Source organism: Gigantopelta aegis, chromosome 4 (genome assembly GCF_016097555.1).
Source record: "Gigantopelta aegis isolate Gae_Host chromosome 4, Gae_host_genome, whole genome shotgun sequence".
Taxonomy (NCBI): Eukaryota; Metazoa; Mollusca; class Gastropoda; order Neomphalida; family Peltospiridae; genus Gigantopelta; species Gigantopelta aegis.
Window position 1 is genome coordinate 18,290,831 of NC_054702.1, and position 14,970 is coordinate 18,305,800.

Sequence of the window (14,970 nt, forward strand, 5' to 3'; positions counted from 1 at the left end):
TGGGGGTTTAGTATTAACCTAGTTCCTAGGTATTTCATTCCATTCAATATTGGTTTGTTTACCACAACTCCATACAATGGTCTGACTGCACATTTTGGTTTTGTCTTTGTGACGTAAGCATGCAACAGTGATGATATATGCTTTTCGTTTTGATCAGTTGACCGGCCTCGGTGGCGTCGTGGCAGGCCATCGGTCTACAGGCTGGTAGGTACTGGGTTCGGATCCCAGTCGAGGCATGGGATTTTTAATCCAAATACCGACTCCAAACCCTGAGTGAGTGCTCCGCAAGGCTCAATGGGTAGGTGTAAACCACTTGCACCGACCAGTGATCCATAACTGGTTCAACAAAGGCCATGGTTTGTGCTATCCTGCCTGTGGGAAGCGCAAATAAAAGATCCCTTGCTGCCTGTCGTAAAGAAGAGTAGCCTATGTGGCGACAGCGGGTTTCCTCTAAAAACAGTGTCAGAATGACCATATGTTTGACGTCCAATAGCCGATGATAAGATTAAAAATCAATGTGCTCTAGTGGCGTCGTTAAATAAAACAAACTTTACTTTTGATCAGTTGATTGGTGCAGCTTGCATACCAGAGAGGGAGGGAGGGAGAGAGAGAGAGAGAGAGAGAGAGAGAGAGAGAGAGAGAGAGAGAGAGAGAGAGAGAGAGAGAGAGAGAGAGAGAGAGAGAGAGAGAGAGAGAGAGAGAGAGAGAGAGAGAGAGAGAGAGAGAGAGAGTGAGTGAGAGTGGGGGGGGGGGGGAGAGAGTAAATGTATTCGGCTCCATTAAATCTCAAGGTATTGAGAGTTGCTTCCCTTTTCCCCTCGAACTAATGGTGATATTTAAAACTCTGGGTGATAAACTTATTCCGATGTCTTTCGGATTATTGATTGTCTCATTGGACTTAGCTATGCAACTAACCTTGTTGGTCACCTGTCAGTGGATACGTGTATTCCACAGCATTATGGGATCTTAGAACATTGTGTATTTTGCGTGTGGATTAAAAATATATACATGTATATTATTGCTGTTTATGAGAAATATTCTGGGCCGATTTTGTTGAAATTTGTTATTTAATTTAATTATAGTAATAATTACACGCGCGCGCGCGTACACACTCTCTCTCACACACACAGACATACATACCTAAGCACACACGCTCTCTCACAAACAAACATACCCACACGCACGCACACACACACACGAAACGAAAGACAACAATGTGTGTATGCGTGCGTTTTTACGCACATATATATGAGGTTCTGTTTATATTTTTCGTGCTGGGGTGTCATTAAGCATTGGGTCTTTCTTTATTTATAGTTATGCATCTCTTTAACAACTGTCTATGTGTGGCACATTGAAAGACTCGATTTTCAGCTATCAATATACGTGCCAATTAATAAAAATGCAAGCCTTTTAGTGTCGATTTTAAATTTATTGAGGCAACAAAACAGCATATATAGAAAATCATTTATCTGTACACGAAAGACTCCAGGTACAAAGATGTATATATTATTCACATATTTATATTTTATAATCTGAGAAGAAAACACTGCAACCAATGTATACATGTTTTCGTATAAACCATGATTGCTACACATGGCAACCTTCATAGGACTCTTTATTCTTAACATACCAGCATGTACATCCGACGTGTTGATAAAGCAACACACACAGCCAACAAATGGTGATTAACCTACACAGTTACACACTGGGCACACACCTCTGCTATCTCGACTGTAGTGAGAGAGAAGTCGGTGCAGTGGCCTTACATCTACCCGGTGGCGAGGCGAACCCAATACCTACCCAATAACCACTACACCACCGAGGCCGGCCTTACAGCGCTATTTGCCAATGGAAAGAATTGCAGCCCAACTTTCAATAAAACAAAATACAAAATATAGTCGTGTAAAGTATAATTATATATACAACATTCATTACATAGCACTATCCTTCCATGGAAACAATTATAATCCTCCGTTTTATTTAATCCCACTACCCCATTGTCTTTCTTTCCTTTCAATTCCATCTTATTTCTTCCCGATATGACAGCGTCTCATATGTGTCAATTTCTTTCGTTGTCCACTTCCACTTCTCAGTCCTTGTCTCTCCAACCGCGACGGCTGCTTGTCTCTATGGCCATCCATGCTATACACCTGTCATTCCCACCAGCGTTAGTTGTGGGCTTAATGACCTGTCATAATGGTGCTGAGTAGGCTGTTACCTGTGTGTATGGGGTGGCAACCCATCATAATGACCTGTCATAATGGTGCTGAGTAGGCTGTTACCTGTGTTTATGGGGTGGCGACCTGTCATAATGACCTGTCATAATGGTGCTGAGTAGGCTGTTACCTGTGTGTATGGGGTGGCAACCCATCATAATGACCTGTCATAATGGTGCTGTGAGTAGGCTGTTACCTGTGTGTATGGGGTGGCAACCCATCATAATGACCTGTCATAATGGTGCTGAGTAGGCTGTTACCTGTGTGTATGGGGTGGCAACCCATCATAATGACCTGTCACTTTAGAGAGTGTTCAGTTATGTTATTTACTTCTGGCATTGTTACAAGGTACCTGTACCCACCTATTACACTCCTACTACCAGCGGTCGTTAGTTAGTGCCATGGGTCAGACCAGATTTATCAGCGGCAGAGGACGAGGATATCGGGCGGCTGCAGTAAAGTACACACAGACTGGACCTGTGGAGGAAGTTGAGACAGGAAGGCGGTTACGAGAACCCAAGAAACAGACAATTGTCCACGATGATCAACCTTGAGTAAAGAAGATTGTCAAAGATGATCAACCTTGAGTAAAGAAGATTGTTCAAGATATCTACCTTGAGTACAAAAGATTGTCCAAGATATCTACCTTGAGTACAGAAGATTGTCCAAGATGATCAACTTTGAGTAAAGAAGATTATCCAAGATATCTACCTTGAGTAGAGAAGATTGTCCAAGCTGACTCATCTTCTCCATGATGATCGATATTGAGTAGAGAAGATTGTTCATGAGGATCCACTTAAGTTGAGAAGAATAGAAAGGACTGTCCAAAATTATCCAAATTCAATACAGACTATATAACACGATCCACCTTGAATAGAGATTATCTAAAATGATACACCTTGAATAGGGAAGTCTGTCGAGGATGGTCCACCTTGAGTAGAGAAGATTGTGAATCTGCACGATTCTACCTTGAGTAGAGAAGATTGTTCAAAATGATCCATTTTTAATAGAGATGATCTAAGATAATTCATTCTCAGCAGATATTATCTGAGATGATGAACCTTAAGTAGAGATGATAAACAGTGTTCTGTTTACGCCGTTGGTTCCGCCCTTGTGAATCTCGTCACGGTCCTGATGGTGGTAGCTTCGTTGTTTCCAACACGAGAACTGTTGTTGAAGTGGCCTTTTATCTAAAAAATAAAATATTAGGTTTTATAAATAAAAACAAATCAGGATTTTATTAACGTAGGTGTGTGAGACAATCTTTATAACATATGGTTAGTCACGTTAAGGTTTTGTTAAAGTTCAAGTGTGACCACGTTTTCACTTCTGCATTGGCCACTGTGTTTACAAACATCATTCTCTGGTATATTTTGGAACTATTTTGTGATGAATCGCAGAATGTTATTTAGTTTAAGCTGGGTTAGTGTTCGGTTAAGTCAGGACGTATCCCACTGGTAAGAGGCGGCACTTAGCTCAGTGGTAAAGCGCTCGCTCGATCCGCAGCCGGTCTAAGATCGATCCCCATCGGTTCCAGCCAGTGCACCACGACTGGTATATCACAGGCCGTGGTATGTACTACCCTGTCTGTGAGATGGTACATATAAAAGTTCCTTTGCTGCTCATCTAAAAGAGTAGTCCATGAAATGGCGACAGCGGGTTTCCTCTCTATATATGTGTGGTCCTTAACCATATGTCTGATGCCATATAACCGTAATTAAAATGTGTTGAGAGCGTCGTTAAATGAAAAAAAAAAACATTTTCTTCTATCCCAGTGGTAAAGTGGTTACCTGATGCGCTTTAGTCTAAGATCAATCCCCGTCGGTGGGCCAATTTGGCTATTTCTTGTTCGAGCCAGTGCACCACGACTGGTACATCAAATGCCGTGGTATGTACTGTCCAGTCTGTGGGATGATAAAAGATCCCTTGCTACTAATGGAAACATGTAGCGGGTTTCCTCTCGAAATTACCAAAAGCTTGACGTGAAATAGTCGATGATTAATAAATCAATGAACACTAGTGATGTTGTTAAACAAAACAAACTTTAACTTTAATGTTCGATTTAAATATGTTAAACTTTGGTTAAAGCTTCTCTATTTGCCATCAACTATTCAATCGTTTAATGAACAATTTACACGTTAGGCATGGCTGTCTACCACGTGATAGTCTTTCAGTTGCATACCCCTCCCCATTCCCCAGTGCCAGGAATGTGATCTCAGGTCAATGTCAGGGTCATGTAATTTTCACTTAAAATTTGGTTAAAGGTTTTCTAATTGCAGCTGCCTCCGAATTATTGAATGAATGGCTTTTAGTTTTGGTATGACTGTTCACCAAGTCAAACGGCTTTTTCTCACGTGAACACTTAAAGGGACATTCCTGAGTTTGATGCAATGTTTAAGAGATGTTATCGACTAACAGAGACTTTTTAACGATTGTAATTAAATATCAAATATATTTTCCTGCATAAAATATTAGTGGCTGTATATTAAACATGTTTCTGATCGTTCTAGTATTTGTACTGAGTTAAATTTCGTTTTATTTCCTAAAATATAATTTTTTATACGTACGAAATTATTTGAAGACGAAATCTAGTTTGGGCTTCTTACAAATATTAAGACGACCAGAAACACATTGAATATACAGACACTGATATTCTAAACAAAAAAATATATTTAATATGCAAGTTTAATCGTAGAAATATTTTATTAATCGGAAACATCTTACAATGCAGCAAACTCAGGAATATCCCTTTAAATACTATAATGTATGGCTTTAATATTTGGTATATGTGTCCATCGGGTGGACCTTTCATCTGAACACATCCGCCCAATGAGGTCAAGCTCATTTGGGACTTAAACGTTTCGTAACCAGCTGTAGTTTCCTAATGAGCTCTGTTCGGTGCTAGTTTTAATTTAGTAAACTAGTCTGGGAGTGGCAGTCTTCTCTTGGCGGTGCAGAGAGATGGCATTTCCAGTCAACGATCTATACACGAGACACTAGATATATATTAATGCAATCAACCTCTATTTTGCCACATGCCCATTCGATTCTGCATTGTGCTATTGGATGACAAACATTTGGTAATGTTGGCACATAGTCTTAGAGAGGAAATCCGCTACGTTTATTTTCTGTTTTATTTTATCCCACAGACAAGATAGCACATACAACGGCCATTGTTATACCAGTCGTGGTGCACTGGCTAGAATGAAAAAATAGCCCAATGGGCTCGCCGACAGGGAATGATCCCGCCCCAATTTGGTAGGAATGCACAAGGATTGTGCCCGTACCTTAGGTATAATGATAAGACACTGTGTGACTGTTGTTGCCAGGATGATGATACATGAGATGATGCCATAGTGGAGGTCGACGTTGGATTTGAGCGTCAAGGAGACCATGACGCCGAGGAAGCTGAGGACGACGACGTTGTAGATGCAGACACCAATCATCTTGGAGTCGTTCAGACCATCCACGGTCACCTAGATGGAGACGAGATGGACAGCGTTAAAGTCGCATACCCAAGTTTTAGCTCATGAAAATTTGATTAATCTACAAAGCTGTAACACGTACATCTAGATAAAGTTATGTACAACAGAGTGAAACAAGAACCTGTGACGTTGAAATGGAGAAATACTCTTAAAAAGTAAACAAGAGCTCGTTTCCATAACCATAACTTCTTGTATATAGGCTATGTGAGTCGGGTTGATATTTGTTTGTTGTAGCAGTTGCTGTTTGTGTTTGTGTTTGTGTGTGTGTGTGGGGGGGGGGGGGGGGGGGGGGGGGGGGGTAAATATGAAAAATGCATTTCATAGTATTTGAAACACCAGGATGATCAGCAACACTTCTGGTGTAAGGAAATGTTTAATCTAAACAATAAAATTTAAGTAATGTCTGATTTCAATTAACAAAAATTGGTCGAGTAATGAAAAATATGCCGTAGTGTTTTTAGAGTGTAACTTTAATAGCACATCACCGTGGTGTATTGCTACACTGGTGGGGCAGGATATGCTCCTTTTTCGTGAACACCTTTGGCCTGGGGTAAATTCAGTGAGCTGTTTCTCGCTAATGTTTGCTAGACTGATTTGTATGCTACACATTAAACCGACTGACCACTTAAAGGGACATTCCCGAGTTTGCTGCATTGTAAGATGTTTCCGACTAATAAAATATTTCTACGATTAAACTTACATATTAATATATTTTCGTGTTGAGAATATCAGTGTCTGTATATTCAATGTGTTTCTGGTCGTCTTAATATTTGTAATAAGCACAAACTGGATTTTGTCTTCAAATAATTTTGTACGTACGAAAAAAACATATTTTAAGAAATAAAATGAAATTTAACCTGGTACAAATATTAGAACGATCAGAAACATGTTTAATATACAGCCACTAATATTTTATGTAGAAAAATACATTTGATATGTAATTACAGTCATCAAAAAGTCTTTGTTAGTCGATAACATCTTAAAAATTGCAGCAAACTCAGGAATGTCCCTTTAAGGAAGCAGTCAAACGTTTAGCAAAAAAACAAAAACAAAGGCTGGCTAAACGTCTTCCTGTTCAGAAGGGAGAACGATCTAAATCGCTCGCTAGACTGGTTTTTGCGTCTAACGTTAGAGGAATATGATATGATAGAAGACGATGGTACCAGTAACGTTTTCACCAGCGCTCGGCCTCTTGAATATACCACTAGTATCACCATTGTCCAATTGACAGTGTTTTATGAGCGCATTTCAACAGAACTGTTTAATTTCCCGTGAGCTCTGTCTTATACAGGTTTAGCAAGCCTAGCCGTTTAAGGGGAGCTAACATTCTTCTGAGACTAGTTCAAGGACAGTATTTGTTAGCTCCCTTTAGCGTATGGATTAAACAAAAATAGTACTAGAAAAGGATTAGATATCAATGCTCAATACAGTAATATTTTAAATGGTTTCCCTTAATCTAAGAGGAGCACTCAATCACTCCCCTTAATTTCATTTCACTTCCTCCTATTTCTGGTTTAGCTTCGTATAGACAATCTTAGAAGTGGCAATCCTCTTAAAAAGAAAGTGTTGTCCGGGGACGTAGTAGTCTTCCTAATGGTGAAACAGCTGACAGTTACCCATGAGGAGTCGTGCTATTGTCAAAACATCTTTTGATTCTGCTTTATGCTGAGATACCATTTTTAAAACACTAATGGCTTTATCGTTAAGATTTCCCTTGCCTTTTATAATTTTTACTTAACATGCATTTGGATAATTTCAAAAAATTATTTAAAGAATGAAACATGTACAACTATTGTTATTAAACTTTATATACATTTTCAAACACGCGGTCATGGGTAACTTAAACAAATATTTTAAATACATATTAAAATGAATGAGCTGTTAAAAGTATCAAACCTTTCGTGTCTGTAATGACAGAAAAACACCAAACAACAGGATTATGCCTTGAACCCCGAACAGGGTGCCCATGAAATATATCTGGTTGGATGATGTACAGTTTACTATGTCCTTGTGAACTTCGATGTCATCTATATGGTTGAACTGCAAGAAAGAAAAACAAAATACAAAAAGATATTAGTCTAATATATTCTAAAATTAGTTCCATTTTTGACATTCTACTGTCAGTTTCACCAGGGCATACATTTCACACGAATAAATGATCAGTTTGGGTGATGGTTAAGTGTCTTCCTATTTATGTTTTACAAACGTAACCCGTGCTTCGCACCGGAAAGTTAGATAGATGGAGTGTGGTGTCCTTACACGTGTCTCTGACCTCACAATACGACTGCCGTATAGAAAGAAAGAAAGAAAGAAATGTTTTATTTTACGACGCACTCAACACATTGTGTTTACGGTTATATGGCGTCAGACATATGGTTAAGGACCACATAAATATTGAGAGAAGAAACCCGCTGTCGCCAGTTCATGGGCTACTCTTTTCGGTTAGCAGCCAGGGATCTTTTATATGCACCATCCCACAGACAGGGTAGTACATACCACGGCCTTTGATATACCAGTCGTGGTGCACTGGCTGGATCGAGAAATAGCCCAAGGGGCTCACAGACGGGGATCGATTCCACACCGACCGCGCATCGAGCGAGCGCTGTACCACTGGACTACGTCTCGCCACTGACTGCCGTATAGATAGCCAGCCCTCGTTAGCCGAGGAAATATACACAACCACCGTGTATATACTACTGTGTTACGTCGTGACTACGAAGATGACCGCCCAAAGGGAGGTTGGACTATGGAATTCATCTTTGTTGACTGGACATAAGGGCAAAATTATTTTTCTGAGATGCGGCATCAGGTAAGTACAAAAAAGGTTGTCGACAGTGCAGAACAAAATAGTAGAAGCAATCAGAAGGATCGGAAACGGTTTAAAAGGCCTTGTGTATTATATTATAAATTGTTTTACATATTAGTAATACAAAGACACTTTAGTCGAGTTTGTCTCACGCGTGAGATCCTACCAATTCAGTCCCGCCACTATTTGTCGTTTGACAGGCGGTAACGATAACATTGACGATATTGTTTTTTCAATGAATCAATCATTTGTGTATCATTTATGTAAACAAATAAATGAACACCCTGTGAAAAGTATCAAATATGATTCACGGTGTTAGATTGAAGATCTGGAGACTGAAAGTAGGAAACGTCTTCTTTCAATTATCTCATAACAATATTAACCTATTTAATTTTAATGGCGCAATATAAGTTGGACAGAGGAGCAGAAACGTATAAATACTGTGTATTTATAATTTAACAGCAACACCAGGGGAGGGAGTAACATACCTCTGTTGGAAGGTTTTCAATGGTGACATCTAGGGGGTCTATCATAAACCAGATGATGATGATGCTTATGTTAATAGTGATCAGCATAGAAACCATCAGAAAGAGCTGTGAATCCTTGACAATCTGAAATCCACGAAGATCAGTGTGCTCTTTAACATGGTAATGGTGGCTGTTGTTTCAGATTATGATGGATGTCAAGACTCGATTTGATATAATATGATATCAAGGTTCAGTTTGGACAGGAGGGCAAGAGGCAATTGTCTCTCAAAATACACAATATGCTAAACTGTTTTACAAGAGCGCAACGTTTCCGTTTTAAAGTATTAATATTCATATTAAGAAAATAGTCCCCATTCATCTTAAGACATTGTTTCTTGTTCAAATTATTCAGCTCCGTATATGCAGTGTTTGTGATTGTTTGTATAGTAGATAATGTCTTGCTTTATCAATTTGCCACACGTCAGAATTTGGATGATTAGTTTTCGCAACTAGATATTTGAAAAACAAAATATATCGTCAGGCTCTATATAATTATATAAAAGAACAGAAATGTAAGTATTATGGTGATATTTAAATTCACGTCAATTGTATGACAATATTGTGCACAAACGGATTTTACCTTCTTTTGCTTTGCGCCATTTGTGAATATAAGATACACGCGCCACGTTTTCGCAAACAAGCCACCAAAAGCCAATGAGAAGCCAACAGCTATGGACACGATTTTTGCCTGAAAATAAAACACAGCAATTGAATATAAGCTATAGAACACAACGTACAGGCGTGTGTTTGTGGTTTTTGTTTGTTTGTTAGTTGTCGTTGTTGTTTTTTGTTGTTTTGATGTTGTTGTTGGTTTTTTTTTTTTTGGGGTGGGGAGAGTTTTCGGATGCTCCAACCAGTCTGCTCTAATATATTTCCCGGTGGAAACATGACCCAAATGTCTCCCGCTATAGTCTAGATCACCACTGCATAATTTCCTGCATACATGACTGACATAGTGTTAATATGGCACTAATTAACTATATTTACCCCCCCCCCCCCCCATTATTTTGGGATATATATATATATATACAAACCTGTCTAAACCGGATCATGTCGGGGACCTAATATTTATCCGGTTGGAGAGGATCCGGTGTTTAGAGGGTCACGTTTTAGAATATAGAGTTATTTCCCTTGACATCGAATTCGTAACTGCGAACGAACATATCCGAGAATTGCCGAATGAATGTGACTGTCGAAGCGACGACTCATAACAATGTCGCTATCTCCCAATTTTGTTATGTATTTTTCTTATTTATTAACTGACATTAAAACATAAATAAAAACAACATATTTCAATGTAATTTAGTTTTTACCACAATTAACGTTGCAAAATGACAGTCTTTGTAATCATGAATTGCGTTGTTATCTGTACCGGCACTTTCACCGCTGATATTGAAATGTTGAACAGAAAAGTGTGAATTCCAGCTTTCTAATCATCCGTTAGAAGCCTTAAAATCCTGAATAAGCAGATCAGATGAAAAGTTCAAAGCTTTTTCCTGAATGATCGGTCCGGATATGAGAATATTCTTTGCTCGCGCATGTTGAAACCATTTCCATGTCAGTTCATACAGTTTGTCATATTTGCAGCCTGTACTGAATCGCGTTTCGTTGGCGCTAGAGATATTGTCATATTCTTACAGATAAACTGTCTTTTTCATTAATATGTCCGACACAGTGGAAATGCCAATGTCATACTTTGCTGCCAAATCCGTTTGAGTTAATTTTGGTACAGACTGCAAATCATTAGGCCTAATCAAATAAAATTTTACTTTCAACGATAATTCCACACGCCTATGTTTAGCATGTGGTGGTCGAGACATGTTCGTTTGTTGTTGTTTTAGCAACATTCAGCGTGCATGTTTTTTGTATCTATCGCAGAAAATATTTTTTTTTAAATTCTGTCACGTGTGCATATTTTAATTCTAAATTAAGTTGTTTCTAACATTTTATCTGTGTGTCAGTATTTCGTTATCAAAGTGCATTGATTAAAAATAAAAGGTGAAAAACCTAAGCTGGGTTGAGATCACGGAAATCGGTGACCCGTGACGTAACACCGGATGCTGGAAGTCGTGTTTTCGTTCAGGTTACTCTTCATTCGTTTATACTATGCCGGTTTGTTCAGGTTAATTAATAAAGGATTTTACATTTCTGAACCAAAAATCAATCCGGTTTCCGAAATATACAGGTTCCGGTTTTATCAGGTTTTTAATACATGTTTTAAATAAGAGAATATTCGGGCCATGGAATTTGGCCGGTTTTGACAAAATTTCGGTATCTTCAGGGTCCGGTTTAGACAGGTTTCACTATATATATATATATATATATATATATATATATATATATATATATATATATATATATATATATATATATATATATATATATATATTTATTTATTTATTATTATTTATTTTTTTCTGAAATGTTAGAATTTTGTCGTTCTCATTTTTAATATGTATAAAGAGTAACTTTAAAGAATTAAATGAATGAACCCTTTGCCTGCACATAGGCCGAACGAATCACTTGACCAGAAATAAGGGGTGGACCTCTTGGGCTCCAGCTTACAACGGCGCCTTTTTGGAAAACCTCACCTGACAGAATGGCACAGCAGAAGTGGTGCTCTCCAGGAACACTGAGCCGTAAAGAACAAAACATCCAACCAACGTGATGTTGTTCAGGTTTGGTGACGACATCTTAACAATCCTGAAGATATTCAAATAAACACAACTAAACTGAAAGAATATTAAATAAATAAATAACAAATGGATGTTTTTAAATATAATTTGTCCAGAAAGGTAGATGAATATTGCCTGGATATATACATATAATGTGTCCAGTAAAGAACCTGAATATACTGAACAAAATGGAAAAATTTACAGTTTGAAAATACATTTATAAAAAGGAACTCAGCCATTCATCAAATTTTAGCGAGCGAATCGAATCGTTACTACCTTGACACTAGCTTGCCAACAAGCTGATCAGATTGCTTGCGAAACACGTGAGCGCATGTGCAGGGTCAAATTGATGGAAATCATGTTTTGCACGTGCAGAATTGGCACGAATTGCATTTCGCGTCCCACATCGATTGAAACTTGTAGCCTGTTGTCACATCACTTGGAAAAACACACTTTCGCTACTGAATTTGTTGTTATTGGAAATGCCGAGACTGTCAAATGAAGAACGAAATCGCGCCATAGAGCGTCTAGACGGAGGGCAGTCCGTGACGGTCGTTGCACGTGCGTTTGGTTGCAGCAGACAAACAATAAATAACCTGAGGACCCGTCATCATCAAACTGGGTCAGTTGCAGATCGCCCCTGACCAGGTCCTCGGCGTATGACGTCACAGAGGGAGGACCGGTACATCCGTTTACGTCATCTCCGTGACCGCTTTACGACAGCAACTTTCACCAGCAGGGTGCTCCTGGGAGGGAGGGTAACCACACAGACCATCAGGAACCGACTGCGCACCGCTGGACTGAGAGCCCGAAGGCCATACTTCGGTCCCATTCTTACCCGTTACTTCCGGTTCAGTGTTTTACACGATTGCTAATATCCATGAGAAGACGGTGTCGGGCAGTTATCCAAGCCCAGGGATTGTCACACGCGATATTGACACTGTATAATGAGTTCATTTGAAACCATGTGAACGTTGATTTGGACCCCCCTTCAACATTCCAAGCCATAACATGTTACACAATTAAACATCGTGATGACACATTGTGTTTTGCTCTTTATCACATCCCTCCCATCGACAAATGTCTGCATTAATGAACATACATATCGTTGTGAGGTTATCAGAGGACAAATAATATGTGTCAAGTTTTCCATTTTGTTCAGTATATATACATACAGTTAAAGTTTGTTTTGTTTAACAACACCACTAGAGCACATTGATTAATTTATCATAGGCTATTGGATGTCAAACGTTTGGTAATTCTGACTCGGAAGAAACAAGCAAAGGATCTTTTATATGCATTTTCCCACAGACAGGAAAGCACATATCACGGCCTTTGACCAGTTGTGGTGCACTGTTTAGAACGAGAAAACCCCCCCAGTCAGTTGAATGGATACATCGAGGTGGTTCGATCCTGCAAGCACCCCAAGCGAGCACTCAACCGTCTGAGCTAAATCCCGCCCCCATATATATATATATATAATTTCTTCCGAAAAGTACCCAAATATAGTTCGAATATATACTGTACATTTAATGTGTTTAACGTGTTTGCAAAATGGATTATTTCATTCCGGGTTTTAAGTCATTTGGAACATGCGAATAGAATAGAGTATAGTAGAGTAGAGTAGAGTAGAATAAAGTAGAATAGAATATAATAGATGTTTAACGATACCCCAGCACCAAAAATACATCGGCTATTGGGTCAAAACGAAACGAAACGACACGAAACAATAAAACCCCACCAAATATCCAAACAAACCAAAAATCAACAGCAAAATACAAAAACTATAGGGAGTTGGGTGGAGTTTACTTTGTAAAGAAATTCACAAAATGGACAAAGAACTAACTTGGTTTTCCTGAAGCCTATGTTGAAGGCGAGGAAGGCCGCTGTCAGGAAGACGCCGAGTGCCGAGAAGACACACATGGCCGTGTACAGAGGGGCAGACAGTTCCAGCGTGTACTTTATGTACGTTACGGAATCCTTAGGGATCTTCCCACCTAGTTTGTAACAAGACAAGTACCACGATGTATTATTTAGTAGCACAAGCATATATAATATACGTGTTATTTTAAGTATATAAAGGCACATAACTCGGGTTAATAAAAATGTAGCTCAGTGGTACATTCTAGCGTGGATTTTATGTATGTTACGGAATCCTTAGGGATCTTCCCGCCTGCTTTGTAACAAGAAACTACCACGATGCATTAGTTAGTAGCACAAGCATTTATTTTTAATTTCATTTCAATTTATTTTCGTGCTTATATCCAATTAAGGTTCAAGGACGCTGTCCTGGGCACACACCTCAGCTATCTGGGCTGGCTGTCCAGGACAGTGGGTTAGTTGTTAGTGGTTAGTGAGAGAGAAGAAGGTGTAGTGGTCTTATACCTACCCACTGAGTCCTTTAGAACTCGCTCTGAGTTGGAACCGGTACAATAGCCCAAAATATAACCCGTCCAAACTAGCCTGTTTTATACCCCGGGGTATAAACTGGACTAGCCCAAAATGTATCCAGGGGTATAAAACAGGCTAGCCCAGAATATACCTCTCTAGTCCAGATTATTTATTTATTTATTTATTTTGTATACAGGTTAGTAATAAAAAAATGAGGGTTAGGGTTAGGGTTATAAAACAGGCTAGCCCACTTTAACCCCGGGTATAGTTTGGCGGGGGTATATTTTGGGCTGGCTTAACCACGACACCACCGAGGCCGGTTACTGGGCCTTAATTTTGTTGAGTTTCTATAAAGGTACATAACTCTGTTTAATAAGAATGTAGCCCATTGATAGTTTTAGCGTGTACTTTATATATGTTTCACCGGCCTCCATGGCGCAGTGGTTAAGTTATCGGACTACAGGCTGGTAGGTAGCGAGTTCTTAAGGGCGAGTTCTTAAGGGCTCAGTGGGTAGGTGTAAGGCCACTGCGGTTCTCTCTCACTAACCACTAAACAACTAACCCGCTTTCCTGGACAGACAGCCCAGATAGCTGAGGTGTGTACCCAGGACAGCGTGTTTGAACCATAATTGGATATAAGCACGGAAATATTATTAAGTCTAAATGAAATGAAATGAAATATATGTTTCGGAATCCTTAGGAAACTTCCTACCAGTTTTGTAACAAGACAAATACCACGATGCAATAGTTATATAAATACCGCGATGCAATAGTTAGATAAAGACCACGATGCAATAGTTTGATAAATACCACGATGCAATATTTAGATAAATACCACGATGCAATAATTATATAAATACCGCGATGCAA

The 14,970-nt window shown here is 39.1% G+C and overlaps 1 protein-coding gene across 4 annotated transcripts; it reads right to left on the minus strand.

The window, feature by feature from the left end:
- Window positions 1-1,414: 1,414 nt before the first annotated feature.
- LOC121369631 (gamma-aminobutyric acid type B receptor subunit 2-like) lies at window positions 1,415-12,534 on the minus strand. 4 transcript variants are annotated; one of them, XR_005957652.1, is made up of 8 exons: window positions 11,986-12,517; window positions 11,626-11,737; window positions 9,615-9,722; window positions 8,996-9,118; window positions 7,598-7,741; window positions 5,504-5,692; window positions 2,413-3,406; window positions 1,415-2,218 (listed from the first exon to the last, which is right to left on the minus strand). XR_005957652.1 is itself a non-coding variant. In XM_041494662.1 (7 exons), exons 2-7 carry the CDS (start codon window positions 11,725-11,727, stop codon window positions 3,308-3,310), a joined length of 765 nt encoding a protein of 254 aa, XP_041350596.1. In that variant the 5' UTR covers window positions 11,728-11,737; window positions 11,986-12,517; the 3' UTR covers window positions 1,415-3,307. The 4 variants fall into 4 exon arrangements, 3 of the variants coding, with proteins under 3 accessions (XP_041350596.1, XP_041350598.1, XP_041350597.1); XM_041494662.1 differs by having other exon boundaries at window positions 1,415-3,406; XM_041494664.1 differs by lacking the exon at window positions 8,996-9,118 and having other exon boundaries at window positions 1,415-3,406; window positions 11,986-12,534.
- Between the last annotated feature and the right edge of the window lie 2,436 nt (window positions 12,535-14,970).

Excerpts from the sequence above, each read along its gene's own strand:
- LOC121369631 (XM_041494662.1), bottom strand. The coding sequence starts at position 11,727 with ATGTCGTCACCAAACCTGAACAACATCACGTTGGTTGGATGTTTTGTT. Across the intron at positions 9,723-11,625 it reads CTGCTGTGCCATTCTGTCAG|GCAAAAATCGTGTCCATAGC; the intron begins GTGAGGTTTTCC and ends TTTTATTTTCAG. Across the intron at positions 5,693-7,597 it reads TGTCATTACAGACACGAAAG|GTGACCGTGGATGGTCTGAA; the intron begins GTTTGATACTTT and ends GTCTCCATCTAG.